The sequence below is a fragment of the Condylura cristata genome, unplaced genomic scaffold (assembly GCF_000260355.1).
Source record: "Condylura cristata isolate star-nosed mole 26May11 unplaced genomic scaffold, ConCri1.0 scaffold00011, whole genome shotgun sequence".
Classification (NCBI taxonomy): Eukaryota; Metazoa; Chordata; class Mammalia; order Eulipotyphla; family Talpidae; genus Condylura; species Condylura cristata.
In genome coordinates, this window is record NW_004567112.1 from 37777028 (window position 1) to 37804128 (window position 27101).

The following is a 27101-nucleotide window of genomic DNA, read 5'->3' on the forward strand; positions in this document are numbered from 1 at the left end:
GTGAGTGGGGTGGGGACTGGCAAAAGAGTGGGGGCTCTGTCTGAGGGGACTATGGCGTCAGACAGCCCCAGGCTTGAATCCTGGCTCTGCCACTGGCAAGCTGGCTAACTCTGGGTAGGCCCCTTCCTCTCTAGGCTTGTTTCCTTCTTCTGTGCAAGGGAACAGAACAGACTGTAAAGTACATTTACTAAGCTCACAACAGCCACTCGCCAGGCCTGTGATGATGAACAGCGGTGTCTCAGATCTCTGGCAAAGGTCCGTGGCAGCAGGAGAGCTGCTCCTGCCAGGGACGGGGGATTCTGGAGGCACCAGGTAAAGAGCCCTCAAAGGCGTGACAGGTACTGGGGCTTCAGATCAATTTGCCAACAGTCAATAAGCTAAATGACTAATTTGCTGAGAACTGTCAGATCTTACCCAAGGTTGGGACAATCTACTTCGGGGTGGGGGCTCCCCCATTCTCCAGCCTGCCCCTGGCCACAGCCTTGGGAGTCTGCCCTGTGCATTCTCCCAGCCCACAGGCCCCACCATGGCTACATCCAAAAGCCGGGGCAGCAGCCAGCTGAGTTCCCAAGTTCATTCTCTCACGCACGCTCTCTCCTAGTGCCTGTCCTACCGCTCATTCCATTCCATTCCATTTTGGTGTACGGATTGATATTTAGATTAAAGAGATAAACACAGCAGAGGAGCACTGAGGCCTGACAGCCAGAGGAACTCGGACCCGTCAATCACCGTCAGCATGCTCAGCTTCCTCTCAGGTCCTGGCCAGCACAGCGCTGGTCCCTTTCACTGGAGACGAACCACGGAGCAAATTAAAAGGAGCCAGAAATACAACCTATACACCCCCAGATGGGGGAGGGGGCGTCTGCGTCGGCCTCCGAGGCCAGGTGGGGAGCAGGACTGGGTGTCGTATTTACGTGTGCGTGTGCGCGTGTGTATGTGTGTGTATGCGTCTCTCTCCCCCTCTCCAGGCTGCAGATAAAGAATTCAATTTTCTTTTAAACGGTGGGGAAATTGGAAGAGATTTTGTTCTGTTTAAGCACAGCTGGAGTCTCAGGTCTCAAGGGACTGGAGAACAATGAGATCAATTAAGATGCCCATGGTGAGGTGTGTCAGGGTGGGGGACGTGAAGACAGCACGTGTGTACACACATGTTCATGTGTACACACACACATGGGGTCACATGCACGGTGGGGGAGGGTGTCCCTAGGACAGGGAAGATGGGCTGCAGGTCCTCTTCTCCTCCTCCCTGCATCGATCTGTCCTCTCTGTTGGGCTTTGCTAAAGTATCTGGACAGGACCTACACGGTGTGTCCTGTTATCTCCCCAGCTTCTAACAATTCACGCTGGCAGTTTCTCCTACTGACTTCATACAATGACGGAACCAAGTCAAGTGGTATCACAAGTAGGGAGAGGCCTCTGCAGAACCCCGCAGGCAGCACTGTGGTGTGCAGACCCTGATGACTCCCCATCGATTACCCTACAGCACTGCCGAGATAGGAGTTATTCCCCCCATTTCCCAGAGGAGAAAACAGAAGTCCAGGCACAGGAAATAACTTGTGTGAGTGCAAGCTGCCCAGGAGAAGCTGCAGTGGGTCTCGGACCCAGGGCAGCTGTCTGTGAAGGTGTCGGACCCTCGGGCAGGTTGGGCAGAGAGGAAGATGGGCAGACTGGTGCTTGGGGAGTTAGGACATATTAAAAAGGCAGGTCTGTGATTCAGACTCGGCAGGTACTACTTACTGCTTGGGAAGAAAACCAAATCCAGCGCACACCCCAGGATTCATGGCCCTGTCTGCAACAGCACCAGCCTCCCCGGGACAGACAGGGCAGGGGAGTCAGGAACCTTTCCCCTTGCCCCACAAGGCCACTGCCTGGCTGGAGCTGAAGGCACACTCTATCACTGGGCTGAGCAAACTGTGGGCTGGTCCTGGGGTCCCACACCTGTCCAGTCAGGGCTCTCATGTACCTCCCCTTCTTGCGCTGACTTCTCTGCCTCGGGGAGAGTCCTGTCTTAAGACACTCCACTTTCTTCCCATGCCCAAGGCAGAGAAGGCTGTGGAATGCTGGAGACTTGCTAGAGGACTCTTGTTCCTCCCAGATGCTCATCCTCCTCAACATCCCCTTCTCACTGTCTGGGGCCACACCGTGAATAAATCCAGAGACTTAAGCTCAGCACTGCAGAAGACCAGGCTGGCTCTTTGCACGTCTCGGATGCAACCTTCAGTGGCTACTTCTGAAATGCCCACCGTGGCTCACAATGGTGGAAGAGGGAAGAATGTGTGTCTGTGCTCTGTCTTCTCCACTATCAAAGCAACAGTCCAGTGGCTGATCGTTTTTGGGGTGGACAGCAATTTCACGGGGAAGAGAGGCCACGCACCCCACAGGAGCAAGCCTCCATCTCCCTCACACCACATCCCACTCAGTGCACCCTGTCACAGGACCTTTGCACATGCTCTTCCCCCTTTATCCACTCTACTTCATTCCCCTCCTTTACCAATTCTTCTATTCAAATGCCATCTCTCTGGGAAGCTTTCCCTGACCCCAGCCAAGTCAGATGCCCTGTTATAGGTTCTCACAGCTCCCGATCAATCCATCATAGCAAGTAATACGGCAAGGATTCAGTTCTTAGTGTTACTGTAAGCCTTTTTTAAGAGACTATAAATTTTTTCGAGCATCACTATGTCCTCAGGAACACATACCTGGCACACAGTAAGCATTCAAAAAACACTTGTTGAATGAATGGCTGGATTTCCCTCCTACTGTCCAGCGATACACACAAACCCCGCAGCCAAGGTACCAACTGACCAGGTGATAGGGCTGCTCCAAGCCCAGCAGAACCCAGCACGATGCCCCATGGCCTCCCCACCTTACTCCTGTGGTCAGGTCAGGAAACAGTACTGGAAAGTGAGACTCACAGAGCAGCCTAGGATCACGGGGGTAACAAACATCACTGCGTAAAGAACGGGGAGCCACAGGCATCTGCTGTGCATGCACACACCTATGTGTGTACTTTACACAGATGCTACACACAAACACACCTCACATGCTTACACGTGCATGTGGGTGTGAGCACCCCGCGCACTCCCTTTCTGTGGGGTCACCCTTCAGAGGCCCAGCTTCTGCTGACATTTGTCTCGCATCCTCTTGCTTTCAAGAAGCCTTTCCTAGTAAAGCAGGTCTAGGCTGCCTCAGGATCCTGCTTCCACCCACAAAGTCTCCCTGATCAGATTTTTCCCATCTAACCCCTGAGCTACCTGGGACCAAGCGGGCTGGAAATTCACCTGGTGGTGCCAGAAGCACCCAGAAGCACAATGCCTGGAGTGCCCCTGTGGCCAGCGCTCCTGGATCCTGCAGAGACCAACTCCTCCCTCTGCCCTCGGCTCTGAACATCACTGAATGGACAAGCTCAGTGGCCTAACACAGCCTCTGGCCAGGCAGCCTGGTGGTTAAGGTCCTGGAACCTGGGCTCAGGCAGCTTTTTGATGGATGCCAGTTCAATTACTTACTAGTCTAGGGATCCTAAGCAAGTTACTTAACCTCTTGACCCCCAGCTTCCTCATCTGCAGAAGGAGATTGATAGCATCTACTTATGTTAGAAATAACGTACACAAAGTGAATGGTTTACAGTCAGTTCTCAATGTGACGGCTACTGAAGTGACCGCTGCAGTGGTAGCATGATAGCAGCAGTCCCAGAGGTCATCTTAGCCAGCCCCCTGCCTCTGGGCACGACTGCCCAGACAGGGACACTTTAACTCAGCTGTTATCTTATGGGTGAGGTGCTGAGACAGGAAGCCGCATCTGTCCAAGTCACCGAAGGGGCTGACAAGGAGTCGAGCTGGGGCTCAAGGTTAAGCCTTAGAACTTGAGGTACCCACTCTTCTCCCCTCTACCTATGGAAACTTGTTTTGCTGTAACTGGAGGCTGTAAGAACCTCGAAACCTAGGCTGGGGCGTGTGTCCCCAAAAAGTGAGACTCAACTGAGATGCCCAGCCCAGCCCTCTCCTCTAGCATTTTCTCTACTGGTCAGCTGCTTCTTCCCCCCAAAAGCAGGGCCATTAGTGAGTATTGGGGGGGGGCATCAGTAGGCTCTGCCCTGGCCTTCAGTACAAGTTCAAACATTTCTCTTTTCTTCATCATTTTTTTCCGACACAACTGCCCATGAAACATTTTAATAACATCACAGAAAAGGTCAGGAGAAGGAATTTCACAGTGCCTAAATAGGCAGCTATAAGTTCAGCTCCTCCTCTAGCAAAAGAGGTGGAGAAATGCGGCTGACCAGAGGTCTGTGTGGAAGATGACAGGATGGGGGTGAGTGTGACCAGGGAAGGCCAGGGTGTGGGGGAGGCTACAAACCTGCTTTCTGCTAAGGCTCGAGGACCCTGGGGACCTGGGGGTGACATGGCTGTGATCAGGGGGTGCTTTCACATGCTCGTGACAGCAGCCGTGGGCGGGCTCATGCCCATTTCACAGACGAGGAAATGAAGGCTCCTCGAGGTGCTCCTAGACACAGCAATGGCAGGGACACCAGTGCCCACATGGCCTCACTTTTGTTCTGGGCCCCTTTAGGCAGCTAGAGCTTGTCATTAGGTGAAACAGCCCCCTCACTTCTGCACAACCCCACAAACCCTGGGCTGGGTAGGTTGAGGAGCAGAGGGGTGAGGCTTGGACAGAAGACCTGGGATGGAGCTGGCAGGATAAGTCAACTCTGGGCAGCGTTGCTTATGTGGCCACAGAGGCGGCTGAACAATTCTGCTAACCCTCTGGTAGGCCTGACAGGGACTAGAGAGGGGGTGTAGAGTGGCCAGGGATTGATCCCACACTTGATGAAACCCGACTGAGCACTCACTATACTGCCAACCCTAGCCTGGACTGGAGCTGACACATGGTCCTTGGCACCAGCAGCTGGCCACCAGCCAAGAGGTGTTCCTTCTCACACCTCACACCCCACCGCGCTTTTGAGTGTTCCCCCAACCCTTCCACAGAGCCACCAGAAAGTGGGCCTGCAAAGTGAGCTCACCATTCCCAGCAAGAACGCCAGGGAGGAGCCTCCTCATGCCCACCAAATCTGGCCTTGACACCAAGGTCTTTGCCACGAGGTCCCAAGCCTGTGGGCACAGGGCCTTCTCTACCATGTGGCCCCTATAGCATAAGCTACTTAGGTTTCCTTCACCGTGACATTCTAAGGCAGTTCGGAAATGAAGACAGTCTCTGGGTTCAGGAGGCCGGAACCTCTGGAACTTGTTCTCTGGCCAGGCTCCTATAGGCTGGAGAAAGCCCGGGGTGGGGGTGGGGCTGTGCAGCACAAGGTGCCTGATGGCCGGGGCACCGTGGTGAGAGGCACAGGCTGGGGAGGTGGCGGGCAGGAGAGAGCCACAGCAGACTTAGTGTTTATGTCTGACGGCCTGCCTAGCTAAACATCTGTTTGAAATATTAATAACTGTCAGATGGGAAAGGCCTGGGGCTCAATACGTTTCATACCATCTGTCTGTAGAGTAAACACACTTTGGAGCAGGAGCCTGGGATCAGCGGGCGATGTCTCTGCTTGGCATCCAATCCTTTTTTGTACAACAGAAGCCCCTTTGGAATAGCCCCTTCTGCACTTTTTAGCTCCTATCATTTGGATAAGGCTGAACCCAACTCTGGCTCCACCGAGGGGCGCCTAAGTCACCTCGGCAGTTCCTATGATTTATCTGTTTCAAGGAGACCCAAGATGACCCAGGGAATTAGCTCTGGAACTTTGGCTACTGAACTATTGAAAATGAATATTTTCCCCACTAGGGTTGACAAGCTGGAGAGAGGTAAGTGTAGGGGTGCTGGTGTCCCCCTCTGCCAATACAAAATACCCGAGCTCAGAGCTCTGCCTCAGGTCAGAGTCTTACCTGAGTACCTGGATACAGCCACGCCTGAAGCCACTTACGCTTTGGAGAAACATGCACCAATCCCTTTGATCCCTGCATCCCCTAAGGATTTCTGTCCCTCGGACCCAGGAGCACTGACTCATACAAATGGACACTGGGAGCACTCCTCATCAAAGTCCCAATCAAGGGCAGCTTGGGATGCCCAGGGGCCTCCAGGCACTCCTCCCTGGACAGGTGCTCAGACAGGAAGCATCACTTTCCTTAGAAAGGCTGGCAGCTGTCCTCATCACAGAACACTTCCAGGGCTCCTGGCCCAGTCCCTCTTAGAAAAGCCAGAAAGCCACAGTGTCCCTAGTCCAGCCTCGTCCTCCTCCAGACCTCTGTCCACATTGCTACCCCATCATGAAAAGTTCAGATGCTTTCACACAGCAACACTAAAGCTTTTGGGTGGCCTGGGATCACCCCCTCTCCCAAGATGCTTCAGAAAAAACCCTCCAGCTGCCTCCCCAAGGTCTGCCCCAGAGCTCAGTGGCCCTGCATAAGGGTGGGCACTCACCAGGACTGTCAGCACAGAGGTCCCCACGGTGACATTTTCGTACAGGCTGACGTTGTATAGTGGCTGGCTGAAGATGGGCCGGTTGTCGTTCTCGTTGATGAGGGTGATCTTCACCTTAGCATAACCCACGTGGTCGGGCACGCTCTCATTGGCAAAGAGCTGTATGTGCAAAGCAGGAGCCTGGGTGAGCTCCCCCATGCTCTGGGATCCCGTGCCCCATCAGTCCTGGCACCTTTGCTGGTACCAACCCAGAGCAGCTGTCAAGTCACTGCTTAGCTCGGGAGTGTGCTATTGTCTGCTCAGGGGGCTAGGAGGAGGGGCCAAGAAGGGCTGGGCTGGTGGGGGTTGGCCAGGTAGCAGAAGCTCCAGGTGGGCTTCTGAGGCTGTGATGGCACCTGATAAAATTCCACTCCATTCCTGGGTATTTCCTAAAAGGGGGCTCAGTGGGACTCTCTGAGTCAGATCCATAAGGGAAGGGTGGGGAGAGGTGAAGGGGGAATTTCAGAGGATGGTGCGACCCCCGGCCTGCTCAGCATCCCCCCCACACACGAGGGGACAGTGAGAAAAGCCTTACATCGAAATCGTAGCGGTCCACAGTCTCGTAGTCCAGGGGGATGGCCACCCGGATGCGAATGTCTGCTTTCCCTTGGACGGAGGTCGGGGAGATGATGAAGTGGTGGGAGTTGTTCCCCACCAGGTAGACCTCGAACATGCTGTTCAGACCCTGGGGTAAGGACAGAGAAGAAACTAGTCAGGAAGGGCATCAAAGGCCTGGTGCACGGCTGGCTGGAGAAGCAGCACTGCTTGGTGGGGAGACCCAGGGCCTGTGGCAGAGTTGATCTGCCTCCCCCTGTGGTGATCCAGCGCCCCTGAGGGATCCCGGCCCAGCTCCCTGACATGCCCCCCGGCATACCTAGGCCCTCTGGGATGTGCCCTCCAGTTCTTTTCACCTCCATCCTCTTGTTGCCTGCCTACAATGTCCACTCCAGGGGATGTGGAGGCTCACTTTCTATCTCACGTTCCCTTCCTCTGCCCTAGTAACCCTGAGCAGGGAGACCCACAGGGAGATGAAGGGATAAAGAGAAAAGAGGGCCAGAAGGATGTGGAAGGAAGAGAAGTGGCCACAGAGGGGCGGACAGAAGGCACAAGAGATTAAAAAAAAAAAAACAAAACATCACTCTTCCCTCTTCCTCCTTCTGGAACATGCCAGCTGGGAGAATACTGGTTTGCTCACACAGGGAATGGGGATAACCCAGATGGTTGAGTGGCAAAGTGAACCTGGGGACTCACTCTGTAGCCACTTCACGGTGGCCTGGAGGACACTGGAGGTAGCCCAGAGCTACCACGCCAGGCCAGCAGCCCAAGGTCATGGGGGTGGGGGGCTCACTCTTGGTCAGGTGTGTCTGAGCATTTTATCCAGAGCCAGAGCTCAGGCGCCCTCAGATGCTGTCCTCCAGTCCTCACAGAAAGTGTGTGATGGCTCCATGTCACCCAAGTCCTCAGATCTGGGGGAGGACACCCTAAGATGGGGGGTGTGGTTTACTGACTCCCCAGAGCAGAACCTGCTCAGAAAGTGATTCAGTCTCCTTTTTCCTCACCCACCGCACACACACCAGGATGGGTGGCCTACAGGTTGTAACTGGCAAACCAGTCAAGAGCCTCTCTTGACCTTTGCTGCAAATGTCCAGGTTACTGGTAGAGCTCTCGGAGCCAGGAGACATCCTCCTGCTCGTCCTGCTTCACCTGCCCTGGACCCAGGGCGCAGCATGGTGCGTATTTCTATGGACCTGAAACTGGCAAGGGAAGTTCACCCTTTCTCCTCGATTCCCCGGGGGATGTGGAGAGGGCCCCTTCTGGAACCTGGTTCTGCAGCCAGGCAGCCTGAGGGCTTTCTTTAGTGGTCAGAGGCGGCTGTTGCCAGCGAGGCTAGAAATGGCACCGGGCATTCAGGCAGGAAACGACCCCTGGGGAAGCCTGTGAGTGCCCACAGATCTTGTGTCCTGCGGCTGTCCTGTGGGCGTGCCAATGCATACGTGCAGTGGATACATGCTAATGTTTACCCATCGGTCTCGAGATTTTTTCCATTTACACTACAAATTGGTAGAGCAAGGGTACTTCCTGCATTGAGCCTCTTCTCAGAACCGGCGCCAGCCAGTGTTCTGTCATTAGTGTAAGGGCTTGAATGAGAGGTGGAGCTGAGCTCCTTTCGTCTTCTCCTGTCAATCCTGGGGTACAGACAAGCTGGGGGCCTCCAGAGTCCCCAGTCCGGAGCAGCTCCTGCAGATTGTGCAGGCAACGCTTCTCTAGTCCTGTCGGACTGTGGAGTTTCCACTTCTCCCTGGTGTAGAATCCATCCGTCAGATGGAGGGGACCAATTAAATGCCCGAAGGGGCACTAATAGCCAAAGCTGGTGGAGTGTGACAGCTCTGAGCAGGTGACGCCTCCTCCTCCCCAGACTCCTGCAGCATAGGACCTGGAGGCCTAAGAGGAGGGGAGTGAACTGAGCTGTGCCCAGGCTGGGGCCCTGGGGCCCCTGTGAAGCCCCCGCTCCATGGTGCCCACCACACCTCCCCAGCCAGAGTCGTCCCAGGTTCACTTACCAAGTTCTAGCAGTGAGAGTCGGCCAAAGGACATGGAGACAGAGGAGGAGCCGAGAGGTGTGGCGAAGAAGCAGGAACAAAAGAGAAAAGATGGTGAGAGCCTAAGGCGGGACAAGGAAGGAGTAGAGGCAGGCCCTGGGGGAGCACCCTGCTCCAAAACAACAGCTCACTCTACAGAGGGTGGTGCCCATCCTCTGGGGGTCTTTAAAAGGGGGGTCGGGAGGTCTGCGCAGTCCCACGCCTAGAGTGGGAGGGGACAAAAAAAGAGGAGCACAGGGCACCAAGTGTGAAGAGGGGCTCTGTCTTCACTCAGAGGGAGGCTGGAAGGGGTTAGGAGGCGGCTGGCAGGGCCCCTGACCCTATGCCCAGGAACCTGGACAAAACCCCTACAAGAAACAACCCCAAGCACTGTCATGTTTAAATTTTCCTCATACAGAAAAAGCGAAAGACATAGCACAGACATGCAAAATTTGCACAGCTCCACAGCATAAAGGGTGTGTAACATGTCACCTCGCGTTGCCCCAGCCATTCCAGGGCCTTTCCCAGGGGTAACCACCATACCCCACTTATGGCTTTTTTACCTCGGAAACCCAGTTGTGCAATCATCCCAGGCCCCGTAAGTTCACTGTTGATTTTCGCAGACAAAAAGAGAATTCTGAAGCCCTTGGCATCACCTTACAGGCTTTAATGCTGAGTCTGGGGACAGACCAGCAACAGGGAGACAGCAAGTGACAGGCGGGCCCAACACCCCCAGTGCTGTCCCTGCTTTAACCCTCTCAGCCAGGTGCTGGCATTTACATGTGTGAATGCCCGTATGGTCTGCTTCTGGGCCCAGATGTTCCTAATCAAAGGCTCGCAAGCCCCACGCCCTAGAGGGGGGTTGTTGAGGAATGCAAGAGGCAGGTGCAGGCCATAGAGGTGATCCTGAAAGCCCGAGCCTCCCATTTTCCCTACACCACCCTTGAGCACCAGGTATGGCTCCCCTCATTGACACAAACAGCTCTGGGTCAAATTTTTTCATTTAACAACATGTCACGGAGCTTGTCCCTATACACATACATGATAATGTTCACAGCGATAACACAGCACATATTGTTGAGCACATTTGAGAAGGACCCACACACTGTTGAGAAGGACCCTGTTAGGCACCCACTGGGCTCACAGTCAACTGAACACACTGGAGGTGCTCTGGAGTGGGTGGGCTTCCGCAACTTTCCCTCACCCGTCATCCCGCGCTATCCTCTTTCCCAGGGCCAGCAGGTGGAGATGAAGGAACTCCAGAGCTTAGAAACCAGCCAGAGGAACTGGAGTTCAGAGGGGCTGCAGAAGCCTGAGGCCTCCCAGGTTGCCAGCAGCCGCATAAGAACAAGAGGCCGGGCTGGTTCCAGGCCAGGATACCACCCTCCACCCCTCACTGCGCTCCAGGCCAGCGGAAGCAGGGCCAGGGCCTACTGTGGCTAAGCAAGCCCTAACTGCAGCGCCACTGTGCAGAGTGGATGGCACTGGACTTGAGCCAGTAATATTACCAGAGCAAACTGAGATGGAGATGCAGAACACTGTAAGCTAAGAGTAAAGCAGGAGGCGAGGCTTCTGAGAGGGGAGTTTGAGCTGGTTTCAGGCACGGAAGGGAGATGGCCCTGGTAGAGGAAAGTGGCTTTAACATGAAGTGTTCCGTCCTTTGCATGTATTGCAATCACCTGGAGGATTTGCTAAACATCGCTTGCCACCCTCCCATTCCAGAGGTCTGGGTTGGGTCTGCAAATTTGTTTTTCTAAGTTCCAGGTGATGAGAACCACAGTTTGACAATAATTGGTCTAAGCAAAGGCATGGAGCAGGGGTGAATAATTAATGAGGCAGACAGGAGAGGTGCTGGGCCAATGTCCATCCATGTAGGAAAGCAAGATGGTGGGGACAGCAGGAGGCTTTTTCTGGGAACCCCACTGCACAGCCATGGAAGCCAGAGTCCTGGCGCTGGGAACACTAGGGACAGAGAGCGAGGGCAAATTTGGCCACCAGGCCTGTGTGGAACCACAACACCTCATGCTGGCTATGCACCCCAAATGCCAATGAGCTCTAAAAGTAACAGAGCCCAGGGCCCCGTGTCCAGTCTCTTGGGGGGAGGGGAAGGTGCCAGGTAGCTGCAGCTTTTCTTAGCTTCTTCGGGAGCCATGTTGCAGGGCCACGGTTGAAAGACTTCAGCCGAGGCAGGGAGGACAGCTTGGCGGCTCCCACAGAAATGCAGAGGGGCAAGCAGGGAAGACACAGTGGTGGTTTTCCACTGGGCGGCATATCAAAATCACCTGGAGTGCTTTCAAATATTTAGGTTGTCCCCCGACAAAAAGAAAACCAAGCAAGATTTTGTAATGCTCTGCAGATACATCATTCCAATGTGCACCCCAGGATTAGAACCCAGCCGGGGCGGTGGTCCTCTAAGGAGGCTGCAGAGACCAACCGCATCAACATCACCAAAGAAATACTGTAAGTAGAAAATGTGGGGCCATGCCCGCCTCTACTGAATCCAAACTCGGCGGTGCTCAGGTTTAACAAGGCGGCCAGGTGTTCTGACGCTTGCTAATGTTTGGGGGTCTGGGGCTGTAATGGCAGGGAGGTAGAAACAGTGAAGAAAAGCAACCTGCTAGATTCAGCAGAGGAGCCCCTGAGAAGAGAAAGCTGAGCAAAGCCCACATCGGGGGCTGGAGCTGTGACCAGTATAGTGGCAGAGGATAACCGCGAAGGACTGTGGAGATGCCTGGGAAGGTGGCACCAAGCCTGGGGGAGGCTCAGGTTGCCTACCTGGCCAGGCAGGAGCATTCAGGGCTCACAGGGTTTCTAGTCCCCTTGGGGGCAGTTCTCTCTTTTTGATGTGCCTGAGGGTCATATGGATTTCCTGAGGTCCTGGCACGCCTCTCAAGTGCCTAGCCCACCCCTTCCAGAACCAGCCCAGGTGGCCAATTCCTGCTGCGACTAGGCTTGTGACTGACAACTTGGGGGGTAGGGAGGAGGTAGGCTCTGTGTGTGTGTGTGTGTGTGTGTGTGTGTGGGAGCAGGGGTGTGTCACTCACATAGTGCGCTAAACAGGTGCTAAAACTCCGTTCACCGCAGCATTGGGCTGGGGAATTCTACTATGACAACAGCTTCCATTTTGATCAAGCCCAACTATGTTCTTCACATACCTCAAGCAGAATCTTCACAACAGCACCATGACTTCAGTGTCAGTCCAGTCCTTTTAAGGAGAAGGACGCTGAGGCCAGAGAGGGTAACTCGTCTGGGCTGCAACATTGCCAGGGAAGGATTGGAACAGGGCTTGCACCTGACTTTTGCTGCATCTAAGCGCGTTCTGCTCCTGGGCGCAGAGAGCTCTGGGAACACCCCACTCGAGACTCCTCCTCCCGGCTCCCAGTGGGAGGAGCGAGGCCCGAGGGTGAAGCGCCCCGCCCCTCCTCCGGGTCAGGGAGCTAGGCTGGGAGAGGAGACCCGAAGCCACGGTCCTTGGAGGGGGAGAGCCCTGCTCCTTCCGTCCCGGCTGGGCATCCTGGCTGGGCATCCTGGCGGGCATCCCCTCACCCTGGCTCCGTGTCCATGTCCCAGGGGAGCTGCTTCGTGGGTGGGGAGGGAAGGAGGGAGCAAGGGAGGCGGGGAGACGCAGGGGCCCTCTTAGAGCTGTCGAGAGCAATTTTGTTGGGAAGGGAGATAAAGGGGGAACATCAAAAGGAGCCCCAGTGAATGTGAGAGGAGCCGGTGGATTAAATTCCCTTCCAGCTGGGAGAGGCGATGAGGAGGCTGATAGCTGGCAGCCGCAGGTCCCAGAGCCGAGGCCCAGCGCCAGTCCTCACAGCCAGGGCTGGGGAGCCCGCGGCTGCCCGCGGGCAGCGACTGCTCGGCTTTATTTATTTTTCGGAGGGGTAAGGACACTGAGATCGCTGATAGCTCCCCGCTGCTGGCCCCCACCCCGTGTGGCTAGCTGTGACTGAAGACTTAGCCCCGCCGCCCTGTGTTACAGCCCTGGCCAGAGGGGACTGCCTCCCCAGCGCACCATTTCCCCAAGCACCATTTCCCCAGATCGAGCCTGGCCTCAGGCTCCTGGAAGCTAAGCCGGAGGCCTTGACAGCGGTCAGAGCCGGCACTGTGGGGAGAGAAGGCTCTCGCCCCTGGTCTCTGCAGCACCCACAGCAGCTGGCCCCTCCATCCCAGTGGTCACTTAGTTCCTGAATTGACTCTGCTGGTCCACCACAAAGAGCTCATTGAGTGCCCCCAATCCTAGACAGTCGAGGGGCGGTCCTAACTTCAGGTGCACTTGAAGTTATAGCTTGTGCGTGTGGGCGCGCGCACACACGCACACACACATGGCTCTTCCCCCTCAGAGATGCAGCCTGGCTGGCCCCTTCTGAGGTGTCCTTGGGCTCCCTGGGAGCTGGGCCTGACTTCCCTTGGCCACCACCTGCTGCTCTGGACACTAGTGCTTTCTCCCTCTGTAGATGTGGGTTCTCCCAAAGGGAGAAAGTCTGGCCACCTCCAGATCCCCCCTAACATGAGGCTCTGCCCCTAGCCTGGTTCTCCCCCAACTCCCCACCCAGGTCCCTCTGCTCACTGCTGGGAGATACTCAGCCCTCTCTGCTCTCTGTCGGGGTAGTAGCTGAGTGGTGACCCGGTGGTGGGAGAGGTGGGAGATCAGGGCTCAGGATTGCGGGGGGCATAAAGCATACCCCAGGATTCAAAAGCCGGGTCCTGTCTTTGCCCATTGTGGTTTGGTGGTTTGGCTGGTGACACAGGAATTTTTTTTTTTTTTTTTTTTTTTTTTTTTTTTTTTTTTTTTTTTTTTTTTTTTTTTTTTTTTTTTTTTTTTTTTTTTTTTTTTTTTTGCCTAAGAGGGAGGCTCCCTCATGGCAGGAAACTTGTATTTTTCCTTTATAGCCTACATGCCCAGGCCTACCCATGAGCTATGAGGTACCCTGAAGGAGACCGAAATTCCTTCTAACGGAAGAGGGTGGACCAAGGTCATGCAAATGCAGGGAGGACCAGGGAGGAGGTGGTCTTTACACCGACTGGGGCACTGTTATCAGGGGCCAGGGGACTCAGTGGGCCGCTGGGACACCCTTAGCCCGAGCGGGGCACAGGCTGCCCCCAGAGCCAGTGCTACCCTTGCAGAAGTCCTGTCCAAGTGAGCCGAGCAAGTCTGGGATGTGAGTGAGGCTTAAGCTCCAGCGTGGCTCCTAGAGCAGGAGTTAGACCTGACTCAGCACTGCCCGGCTCACCTGCGTGATTGTGCACCACTGAGTTTACTTTCTTGGGTCTCTATTTCCTTAACTGCAAAATGGGAAGAATGAAGCCTACTTGATAGGTCTCTTGTGGGTGAACTGCAAAATCTTGGCAAACTGCCTGGGGTGGTCTGAGTGCTCAGTAAAGGAGGGCCCAGGAGCAGAAGCAGTCCCAGGAAGGAGCAGATGATTTCCAGTCTGGGGCACCAGGAAGGAAAACAGCGTGGAGGTGCAGGCGTGAGGGGAGTGTCCCTCCACACACCGCCTCCTCCACTAATCCATGGTATTGAGCATCGGGAAATAAAAGTCCACAAAGATGTATTCTTTATCATTCCTTTGTCTATCCTTTCACTTACTTAACCCCAGTGAGACATACCAAAATGAACCTTGGCAGAATGCAAGCCTCCCCTCCTGCCTCAAAGCTTGCTGCCTCCACTCCAGTGCCCTGTGTCTACGGCAGGCACCACCGCAGTGTCTCTGCTCCTCTCTGCTTCCTTGGGGCAACTGTCCCGTGCCCACCCCAAGTCTGGAGGTCAGCAGCAGGTATCTGGATCTGCCATTCACTGCTGTGTGACTGAGGCAGCCCCTCTTTTAACTCTCTGGGGCTCAGTCTCCCGACTTGCAAAACGGGAAGCTTGGAAGCTTGGATTGGGTGATCCTCTAAGGATCCATTAACAGTGGCTGCGGACCTGCAAATTGCTCAGCTCCTCCAGCTCAAGGTCTCTCCCACCCTCCTGCTACTCCTATCTCTTCCATCTTTTCCTCTTTTCTGATCTTGGCTTGCCTCTCTCCCTCTTTCCTGTTTCTGTTCCTCTTCTCTTTGGTTTTTCTTCTCCCTTTCATCTTCCTCTTTTCTGTTCCTCCCTCCCTCCTTTGCCTCCTACCTTCATCTTCCATGGTCCACCCCCTCCTCCTCCACCCCTCTCTGCCAGGCTCCCTCCCCCACTCTCCCCAGGTTATCTGTTGAATTCCACACACGCCTGCACAGACGGGATCAATCCGAGGCTGCCTTGCCTTCAGCTTATCTCTGCTCCAAATGATTGATTTTCCCTCTTTAAGAGTAATTTGCTGGTGAATTCCATGTATTGCAAAAACCCCTGTGAAATCTAATTCAATCCGATTGGCAGCTGGCACTTTGGAGGAAGAATACAGAGAGCTGTCAATTTCATCGCTGGGACACGTACATTATAGAAGAGGGCGCCAGGTGGGCAGGGCTCCTCACCTGCGTGGATACACCTCCCCTTCCTCCTAAGGGATCCTGTCTTTGGCCCGCAGCTAGCCTCGGCTCTTCTGGAGAATGAATTATAATGCACATTGAGTATCTGCATTAAGGCGAATAAAGGACTTTTGAATTCAGTTTTTTAAATCTGTAGCTCCCCATCCTAGTGCCCGGTAGGGATCTCAAACTTCCAAAGTCCAGCTACACCTGGCCATCTGTTTCTCTCCTTGCACCCACCCTCCTTCTCCAACCGATCTCCTCCTGGAACTGGCCAGAGTCCAAACTCCAGGGACCCTGCAAAGCCCACGTTACATGGTGGCAGCTCAGTCCTGCCATCTCTTTCTCTGCTGTTTGACAGGTGCATTTGGCTCAGAGCCCCAGTTCCTCCCCAGGCCATGTGAATTAGAAATGGTGGGACACTGCTCACCAGTGACCAGCTGTCCCAGTTTGCTTGGGATTGGAAGATTGTAGGAATCTGGGACTTAAGTGCTAAAACCTGGGAGGCCACAGGCAAGGCAGGGTAGTAGACTTTCAACTCTACAAGGCGTATCTTTGAGAACCCAGCAGGATTAGAGGTCACACGACTAGTGTAGAAAACACAGAGTTCTAAGCATGTAGCTCCAGTTATAGCACCCAGTGTCCTACGCTCCTCAAAGGTAGTGCTAACTTCATGGGCTCAAGACCCCTGCAGCCTAGACTGTTTCTCCACTAGTGCAGACGACTGGTTTTGCTCAGTCCTAGTGATCTAGGTGGGTGAGTGTAGGGTCAATGAATTCATCAGGCCTTTTATGCCACGGCCTCTGTGGCTATCGCCTGCAGGCCAGATTGTGTCAGTGCAGGAGGCACTTGGGAGCACGTGACACGCATGCCTGATTGGCCACCTGGATCATGGGTGCGTGTGCACAGGTAAGTGTGTGCACCTGAGCCTAGAGGCTGGGCTGCACGCGGTGTGACGAGAGAAGAGGCGGGACCACGAGACAGGAGACAGAATGAGGCCACAAGGTGCTTCAAAGATTCCCTGGGGGCTGGGAGGCGCCTCTGCTCAATTTCTGCCTTTTTGATGCTCCTGCCTGTACTTCTAGGGACATTTACACCCCACTTCTGCCTCCTGCCCCAGTCCCAATTAAAACTCCAGTGCAGAGTGCCACTAGAGTAAGGGCAGGGGGCTGAAGCCAGGGATGGGCATAAGACAAGTCTAAAGACACTGACAGAGTAGCAGACTTCAACGTTAGAAACGTGTCCACCTGTGCTGAGACGCATGTGCAAGACAAGGCCGCAGGGAAAGGACTGCTCAGCCTTGGACTTGGGCCTGTGCCTTTCAAACATGGTCCCATGCAGGCAGACGGGAGGGAAGAGCGGGCACCACCTGGCTCCTTGGGGTCTTGGGAGGTGGGGACAGAACACGTTGTCCTGAACGAGGAGCTTGCATCTCGTGATTCCTAGGTGGCCCTCTCCATCCTCTGCCCGAATTACTTGTCCAGATGGCCTATGCCAGCACTCCTCTATCTGACTGCTTCCTTGGCCTGCTCGTTTCAGTGTCTGTGACTCCTAGCACTAGGATCCCCACAATTAACCTCTCCCACAAATCTTGGATTCAGTCCCTGTCCGCCCATGCTGTCTGCCATTATGTTTAGTCATATTCCTCATTCTGAGAGTATCATTTATGCTCAAGAACAATCGATGGCTCCCAACTGCCTGATGAATTAGGTTTAAACTCACTGTGGCGGGCCAGGCCCTCCAGCTTACCTTTCTGACTTTTTAGGAGGGTATACACTACATCTTTGCAGAACTCAGCTAACAGCAAAGAAGAGGTGGTTCCCTGAGCCTAAAAGACCACCAGTGGAGATATTTATACTGCTACTTTTCATTCATCTTTTTTGGGGGGTGGGGTGGGGAGAAGTCTCCAATAATTTATAATTTTTATAATTTACATGCCATGAAATGGGTATTTTGGGACATACAGTTCTATGAATTTTAACATTTAAAGAGATTTTTTACTCTTGTGCAACCAAGATTCAGAACAGTTCCACCACCCCCAAAACTCCCATGTGTTATCCCTATACAGTCACCCCTTTACAACCCCTAATCCCTGGTAACCACAAGGGGTTCCCTGTCACGACAGATTTATCTTTCTATGAATGTCATGGAGTCATGCAGGATGTTCCTTTTGAGACTGGCTGTTTTCACTCAGCACAGCGCCTTCCAGAACCATCCAATTCTCACTCACCTTAGTGGTCTTATTTAAGCATAGTCCTGTCACTGTAGAACTAGCTGCCATATCTGCTGGGGTCTGTAGGTTTGGGGGCTAAGTCCTGCATCCCTCAGAGGGGAGAGCCATCAGGCGTGTTAGGGGAGGACTAGAAGGTTGGGGGGGGGGGGTGGGGTGGGGAGGAGAGAAAGGGAAGAGGATTAGGCAGGTTAATAAAAATAAATCTTGATAAGCCTGCTCTGGAAATGTTAGTCAGTTTGGACATTTCCTAATGAGATCAATTAAGAGTCGTTATGCTGAAAACAGAAAAGTAAACACAGATACATATGCTAATGGCTAGCTGCTGATGGATGTTAAGGCAGCAGCCACAAGCTCCTGCCAAGAATCATCTCGCCCACTGCCTCAGTCTCCTGTCCTCCAGTTCTGGGGCGGAGGTGGGAATGGGGGTCCTTCTCAGTGTCTTTGCTAGTGCAGCCTCATGCGCCCTAATGGGAGCTCTGGGGTGCCTGGGGGTTGCTCAACCCCCCAGCCCTCCTCTCTGCTCCATCCAAGCCCCTTTCCTGGTTGAGTCCAGCTAGACCTGTGGCTTTACAATCCAGATGATGTTGACACATCTCCATCTGCAACCAGATCCACAGTGAGTGAAGGCTGCCGTCTCCTTAGCCCTTGGAGGCTCCTGGGGAGTCCCCCCCCCCATTAGATGCCCAGGATCTAGGAGCCAGCTGAGCTTACACTGGGAGAATGAGATCTGCCATAGCTAGAATATTCATAACGGAGAGTTTACCAAATGCCAGCCATGAACAACTCCCACCCCACACTGCTTGTTGGACATTTATAGCACTCCCCAGCTGCCTCCTTGGCATTCCCATTGGGAAGTCTAACAAGCTCGTCAAATGTCATGTGCTGAAGGCTAACCTGCAGATACCCCTCCCCTCCCCAAAGCTGCTGCCTTGCCGTCTCAGGAAGTAAGAACTCCATTTTTCTAACAGCTCAGGTCAAATATCTAGTGCAGTCATTCTCATCCGCCTTCCATTGCCTCCACTCACACACCCACTGGCAAATCTATCGACTCTCTCTTCAAATGAGCTCAGGAGCTGACCGAGTCCACCCCTCCACACCACCGCCTCGACCCAATTACTGTGCTCACCTCCTAGAAACAGCCCCTTCCTGTATTGTTCATTCACCCCGGGCATTCGGAGTGGCCTTTAACAAGATTTCTTTTTAGATAAAATACACCATTTTAGCCACCTTTACAGTATGCAATTCCGCGGGCTTTGGTATATTTACGATGTTGTACAAACACCACCACTGGTCCCCAAACATTTCATTATTCCCAAGGAAGCCCTGCCCCCACCAGCTGTCACTCCGCCTTTTCCTCCAGCCCCTGTGGTCTTGCTATAGATTTGCCTCGAAATTTCTAAAATTGGAAAATTCTAATTTCATCGTGTGGAAGTGCCTGCTCATTTTCCACACAGAGAATCACAAACCGTGTGTGCTTTTGTGTCTGGCTTCTTTCACCCAGTGTAACATATTCTAGGTCAGTCCATGGAGAGGCATGGGTCAGCTCTTTATTACTGCAACAGCTGGGACATATCCCACCATTTGGAGAGAGCACATATTATTTATTCACTCATCAGTTGATGGGCATTTGGGTGGTTTCCACTGACATCTTTTGGAAACTTCAATCAGAGGAAGTCATTGGTTCTTTGCTCAGAAGCTCCTCAGGTAGCTTCCAGCCTCACTCCCCCTGAAAGCCAAGCCCTGCAAGCATCTGGCCTCTCAGATCTTCTCTCCTGCCCATGGGCCTTCTGATATGCAGCACATGCCCACCTCGGAGCCACCGTGCTTGCTGTTCCTTCTGCCTCCAACATTTCAAACAGCCCCACTTCCTTGATCCCTCTGCTCCCAGCACTCCCGTACCACACTTTATTTTTCTCCATAGCTCTCATCATTTCTCTATTGTTTGTTTCTTTAGTCTTCCACCTCTGGGATAAAAGCTGCCCATGTTGAACTTGGCTGTGGTGCTCACGGGGTCTGGAACAACCTTGGCACACAGCAGGTGCTCAATAAATGCTTGTTGACTAAATGAGCTAATGAGTGCATTCCCATGTCCTGTTCTGCTCAATGCAAGAGGCCATCAAGGGCCTCTCTGGCCTGCGGCACCAGGATCTTCGGGTCTTGTGTGCTTCGGATCTTTTGCCCAGCTCTGTGACCTCACATAGGCAGTCGCTCTTTGAGCCCAGTATTTGCTCAGGTGGCAAGAGCAGAGACATCATCTGGTCACTGACACTAGACAGAGGGCACTTGTCAGAACCAAGGAGAAAAGACGTGCTCTGTACCTCACTCACCTGGGATATAAAAGATGACAACCTCAATTCTGCAAATCCCTTCTTACTCTATTCCTTTTTTAAAGGAAGTGGGCTACAGGCGGTGAAATCAGGCCTGGGCAGGGAACAGGGGGATCGACCTGAGGCCTCCATGGACAGAACAACAGCTTTGCCTTGTGATGAAATGCCCCTGCCCTCCACCTGCGTATCCCTGCTCCCTTTCAGCAAGAGCCCAGGAAGGCAGATGAGGTGCTACCTCTGGGGAGGAGGTGCCTGGTGCCCCATCCTCAGCACTGCCCGGTGGGGCTCTGCAGTCACCTTACATGCTAATTAGGCCACAGCACTGGGGTGAGAAACCAGGCACAACTGGAAGTTGAGCTGTAAGTCCCCCTACCCTCCAATAAACAACTGATTGGCGTGGAGGGGTTGGGTGTGTGAGACAGGAGCAAGCAAATGGGGCAGGCAGGCAGAGTAGGAAGAAAAAACTACATTCTAGCGTGAGACTGGGCTCCAGGGTGAAGGGGCACCATGGTGGGTGTGGAGCAGCCACGTGGAGGTGGCCAGGGAAGGGGTCGAAGCAAGTTTGTTAGTCCCACTTCTGATGCTGGTGGGGGTCTTCAGGCCAACCAGCCGCAGCCTTCAGGCGTTATCAGGAAACGATTCCGCTACATCCCATCAGTGCCAGTCAGTCTGGTTCACCAGCCTGGGTAGTGGTGTGGGGAAGCAGGGAGGGAAGAAGACCAGTTGGGAAGTGGGCAGAGGGGTATAATCCTTCAACTCCAATAGGAAGGGTGACTGCCTGCTTCTGGAGGGGGTTCAGGACTGGGAAGGGAAGGGATTTAGGCACCAGCACATAGCTGCTAACAGGTCCCGCCTGCCTCGCACCCCCTGCCAGGGCCACCGAGCCTGGTGTAAATGGCATGCTAATTAGATTTATGGATGAGACTAAATTAGGAGGTGTCTGAATCGTGCAGAGGACACCCTCTGGTCCTCGGGGAGGTGGGAGCTTAGCATGCTGGGAGGAATCACACGACGGGATGCAGCCACACACAGAAAAATCCTAATAATCATCATCGTCCTAAGAGCCTCAGTGAAGGCAACTGGGGAGAACTTAATGGGAAAAAGCAGAGATGGGGCCGCCCTGCTCCCCCTGGCTTCCCTTCCAGTGCGGTTTTGCTTTGAAGTCAATAGATATTTTCCTGGAGAGCCTAAATCTTGGGGGAGGAACCCTAGGAATGTGAGCTGAAGCTGTGATGCAACACAGGTCTTGCAAACAGACCCCTGCTCACTGTCAAGGAGAGGGCAGAGGAGGAACAAAAATGCAGAGTGATGCCCACCCAGGCCCCTTCCAGTAGCAGCTGTGTTGACGTCCGCTGGGTGCTTAACCCCTGCTACACAGTGGCACCATGGAAAGCCTTTTAGAAACAGGCATCAGGATGGATGCAGTGGCCTGGGTAGTGGGGGTAAGGCAATTCTGGCCTGTTTGCCAGTGCTTGGCCTTGGTTGCTCCCTCGACTAGAGTCCTCACCCCCCACCTCCTTTCCGCTTACATTCACTGGTGAAAAATCATGGGCTGGCTGTGTATGTGTGTGTTTGTTTTTTTTTTTTTTAAAGATTTTAAAATTTGTATATACAGAACTGGAGTACGGGGGCAAGAGGAGGATTCACCAGAGACAGAGTGGGGAGCACAACAGGCAGATTGACTGAAATGCACTGCTGAGGGGAGCAGCGGGCAAAACAGAGAGGTCTGCTGCACCATACGGGTCACCTCCCCTGGCCAGGGATTGAACTTTGTGTTGCAGTGGCTACGATAGCTTCATAGTGCTGCGCTTTAACCCACTGCATTGCCAGGGAGGGCCCATCATCCATTTCCTTTAGACCCCTCCAGGGGGAGTCCGTGGGAGCTGAGTGAGTTTTAGCTGGGTCCCAATTATCTCCCTATTGGAGGGGAAAGAAGAATCTGGGTGCTTGGATAATCAGACATCCAACTCCACAGGGTCCTGGCAGACCGCCCTTCCCTCTGTCCCCCACCTCTCTTCACGGCTTCCACAGCTGGATTTTTAGTGCTAATGGCTTTGGGAATTAGGAAAACTGAGGCCTGTGCCCTAGTTGTCACCAGCAGGTAGGGTGAGCCTAGGGCAGCTGGAATCACTCTTTAAGGTGGCAGGGACATATGTTTCCTGTCTCCCTACTGCAAAGCAGATGCTGGTGCCATGAGGTCCTCTGACAGTTGGGTGGAACCTAGGGGACCCCATCTCAGAGTAATTTCTATTTCAAGGACATAAAATAAAACACGTAAGATTACAAAGTCAACTCGTGATTTTGAAGTAGATTTATCAGATTCCTTTATAAGGGTATTTTGATAGAATTATGTGCCTCTTAATGCATTAAACAATCAGATTTGGCAGGATGTCTGATGTATGCAATACTTTCAAAATAGTGATGCATGTAAACGATATTTAGAGATCTCTGTGACATCTGTAATGTGAAATAAAATATCTAAGTTTTCTCTCGGGGTCAAAGTCACAGGTATTGCGGACACGTGTTCACAGTGGTTTGTTTCTATTTTTATAACCAAAGGCAGTGCCAGTGCTCAGTTACTGGTTATTAAAACCAAGATGCAGATTCCCCCCATTCGGGCTCCCCGACTCCCCACTCTCAAGGTAAGAACCCCTGCAAAGCAGCTGGATGCGGTCTCAGTACCGCTAGCCAGATCCTTGCAGGACTCCATGGGGAGAGGGGCCAGAGAAATTACGAGCTGGACAGATTGACTAACAGGAACAAATGCAAAAATACATTCAAATAAATACGAGGTTGTGGGCTGTGGCTCCCTGACAGGCCTGGAACACATGTGGAATGGAAAATGAGAGTGATGGATAAAAATAAAGGCCAAGATAAGCAGGAGAACAAGAACAATCTCCCCTTCTCTACCATCTCCTCCCTTTCCCCCATCTTTACAAATAAACCAAGTATCCTGGAATATTTTCTCTCTGTCATTTGATTTCTTTTATTTATTTGGTGATGTTTTCTCCTTGGGGAGGTGGGTCATTCTCTGTTTTCTCTATGCCCCTCAAGCAAATGAATCGTATCATCTCCTGCCTGAAATAGGAATTAGCTCCTGCCAGATGTGTCCTCATTCACCTCTATAATGCAACAGCCCCTCCCCGTCCCTGCCTACTGCCCACTCCTCACACTCCCGCCAGCCACGCTGCCCGCTTGACAATGGGGACCCCGACCGCATGCAAGCTGCACGGGACTGAGAGCTTAAGGCCTGCCGCTGGGACCCACTTGCAGTGTGACCTTGCAGGCATCCCTGAACCTCTCTGAGTCTTGCTTCTTCCTCTTGACCTCCTCTCTCAGTAAAGGACACAACAATACACATCTCACAGGACTGGAGACAATAATAAAAGATTTAAAGGGTGCTTTTCCCGGACCAGTACTGTTCTAGGTACACATATTAACTCATTCAGCGCTCAGAGGAGCTCTGTGAGGTAATACTATTATTGTATCCACTTTACAGTTAAGAACGCTGAGTCAGAGAGATCAGTATGTACAGATCAGAAATGGCAGAGCCAGGCTTTGAACTCAGCTCCAGACTCCTGATTTTTCAACACACCAGCTGCCTCTGTCTTCCTATCTCATGCAGGGGTGGTCCAGGAGGTACCAAATAAACAAATACAAGAATGAGCTGGGAGAGGTGTGCTTGGTGTGTGTGTGGGTGCCCACAGATCCACCCGGCCCCTTTGCCTGGAGCAAAGGGAAGGGAGTTGCCTGATGTGGGGGGCAGGAGCAGAGTTAGGAGTATCAGCAGTGACAAGCTCCTCACCCCAAGGACAAAAAGACTTAGAGTCTTAAGACTGACCTGGCCCATGCAAGGACTGCCAGAGGTGGCCCTGAGGCACAGATTGGGGACACGGCTGTCTGGAAGCACTGTGAAGCTGGAAGCAGGGTGAGGCAGGACCTGGCTGCATCTGCCTCCTTCTCTGGCCAGTGGTGTTTATTCCGGGAGCCAAGGTAGTGGGGTTAGAGTCCAAATCCTGCACTGATTTTTAACTCAGGGGTCTGTCACTAAGACAGAGCCCACAGAATCCCCTTCTTTTCTTTTCTTATAAAGATTTATTTATGTATACAGAAGTGGGGTACAGGCCAGAGGTGCAGGGGCAGTGAGAGGCCTCACCAGAGACAGAGTGGGGAGCAGAACAGGCAGATCGACGAAGTACACTGCTGAGGGGAGCAGCGGGTGGGTCAGGAGAGGTCTGCCACGCCATGTGGGTCACCTCCCTGGCCAGGGATCAAACTTGGGCTGAAGCGGCTGCAGGGAGCTTCACAGTGCTGTGCTTTAAAGCGTTGCACTACCAGGGAGGGCCCCAGAACCCCCTTCTTAGAATAACATGTTTAATCACATAAAACACACGCTCAGTGTCTTTCTGGGAAGAGTTGGAAGGTGATTGCTATGGGACTTTCAGGTTTCATTATAAAGGACTGGGGTTCTGACTCCTTGCAGACCAACTAAGAGGAAAACGGCTAAACTGCAAGAGAGCGTCAAGGTAGACTCAAGGAAGCACCTGCTGGCCGAACAGGTAGCCAAGGAGGGGGTGAGGCTGCCCTGCAGGAGGCTTTGCTGGTTTCCCTGCACCCACCCACTGTCCATTGCAACACAGCAATGGGCCCTGACTGTCCATTGCAACACAGCAATCAGAGGGCTCCTTAGGAAAGGTGACTCCGAACACGTCCACTCCCTGGCTCCCCACTGGGCTCACAGAAACAGAAAAACAAAACACCTTCCCGTGGTCCCTGCTGATGGCTGCAGCCTGGCTCTATGCTCCCCCAGTTCCCCGACAAGTCACAGGGGCCTCTTCTGCTCCTTGAAAATGCCAGACCATTTCCCGATGGGGACCTCAGCCCTGGCAGGGGAGAAGTAGCTGCTCCCAGTGTCCCCATTGGCAGTTCTGCGCGACTGCTTCCCCCACGCCACTAACCTCGAAAGGCCTTGTGGGGCCATCAACTCCAAAACAGCCCCGACACCACTCACCCAGCTTACAGTCTTCTTGATGCTCATTACTGCCTGCCATCGTGTCAGGCTGTGGCTTCCCTACTGGAATGTGATAGAAGCCCTTGGAGGGCAAGGGACACATGTTCACTGCTATTTGCCAGTACTAGGCACAGAACTGGTGCGCAATTATGTCTGGTCAGTGAGTCAGTGCATGCCCCCCACCCCGGTACACTTCAATAGAGTCCCTCAGAAAGGCCAGGAGGGCTGGCATGTCAGGTCTGAAGGCCTTTCTGAAATGCTCCCAATTCCAAGAAGCAGCCAGAGATGGGCAACAGAAGCCTTTCTGCCCAAATACAGGCACCCAGTCCCCTACGCCCATCCTTCTCCTCTGCAAAAATATTCTCAAGGGCCGTAGCAAAGATGCCCTGAAAAAATTGTGATTAAGAAATGAGATGAAATAAAGTGAATGAAATGCTCCCAGCTTCTGGGAGGAAGGGTACAATACACAAATGGTGTTTCTCCAGGTGGGCAGGCGAGTGGAACGGCCAGTGTCCAGCTCTCTGAGTCAACAGGAGGGGCCATGTCTGGTGCGTGGGGGCATTCAGGAGCAAACCCCTTTGCTGGGCTTGTAAAGCAGCCGGAGGCAAGGATGGTCCCGCACACCCCCAGCCCTTTAGAGGCGGGATGCCGGATACAGAAAATCCGCTGGCATCTAAGTGGAAGAGGTGGTTTTCAGGACAGCTGAGCAGAAAATTCCACCCAACCTAACCCTGTGTCAACAGGAAAACATAACAACCTGCGGCTGCTTCAGCTGCAGGGTCTACTAAGGGGGTACTGAGGAGCCCGCCCCCCGCAGCACCAGGAGAGGAGAAACTGGCCAAACTGGAGAACACCAGAGAAAGACGATGCAGCAAGGGAGTGGGTAGATGAGGGGGGCAAGGAGGGGGTGTCGGGGGCTTATTGGGTGCGTGCTGCTCATTCTTGGTGGCTTCCCAGAACACAGAGGAAACGCCCAGCAGCCCTGGGCACAGGAAGGAGGCTGCCACAGCCTTTAATTTGAAACTCAGAGATGAGCTTCCACACTAAGGCTGACTTCTGTCCTTTGCCTTCAGATTTTTTTTTTTCTTTTTCTTTTTTTTTTTTATTGCTATTTGCATTACAACCATCTATTTGCATCTCAACTGTCACCCTGTGCAAATGGGTTGCTGCTGGTTTCAGCCACCCCATTCCTTCCTTCCCTGGCTTCTGTGTGTTTTCTATAGCTGGGCAAAGGAGGAGAAATTACTCAGTGAGGCCTGACAAAGAGGATGAAGTCCCTGGGAGACAGAAGAAGCCTCTTGCAAACACCTTTGTTGTCTTGAATGGTCTGGCAGGACCTGATATTCAGCAAGAGACTGAGCAGAATCTTAGATCTGGAGGGACTGCAGGCATTATGGAGCCTGTGAATGAGATTAACATCCTTTTTAGGAACTGTGGCCACAGAGTACTTGAGGAGAGCTTGCACTGCTTCCTCCTTCCCTTCCTGGTTTCCATCGGTGCCCTCTACTGCCCCACAGTGGACTTTTGAGGTCAGCACAACGGCATGACCCATCCATTTGGATAAAGCCTTGGGCCTCCCCTTGCGACATTTATCATTCAATGTCCTTCAACTCCACCAATGTCTATTTCTGGAGTGACTTCCAAGTGCCAGACAGAGCAGGAGGCACTGAGTCACACTGGTGACTAGAGGCAACGCTCCTGCCCTACTTGGGGATCATCACTCTAATCGAGGAGACAGACATCATTGAGGGCACCTCAGTAATAATTGCCAGACCACAATGGTGGTGAGTGCAAGATAGAATCACATGCTGAATCTATGACCTCTCTTCATGCTCCTTCCTTCTCCAAATTTGCTCAGTGAACACATTTTTCTGCCACATCTAGCAAATCCAGATCATCTTCAACCCAGACACAAATCCCAACAGACATATTCTGTCCTTAGAAAGAAAACCAAAGATATGATGATTTTTTAAAAATCTCTTTACAACAACTTCCTGATTTCTCTTCAAGGTTCCCCTTTTCCCAGACCCTGGGAGCTTGGTTAGTGC

General features: G+C 53.1%; 1 protein-coding gene across 1 annotated transcript in view; it reads right to left on the reverse strand.

The window, feature by feature from the left end:
- The window catches only part of CDH23 (cadherin-related 23), a 330906-nt gene that overhangs the window by 137565 nt on the left and 166240 nt on the right, over positions 1-27101 (reverse strand). The window contains exons 10-11 of the mRNA XM_004681069.2: positions 6986-7135; positions 6412-6570 (exon numbers count right to left, since the gene is read on the reverse strand). Of these exons, the coding sequence (XP_004681126.1) occupies positions 6412-6570; positions 6986-7135 (309 nt within the window). The remainder of the gene's footprint in view (positions 1-6411; positions 6571-6985; positions 7136-27101) is intronic.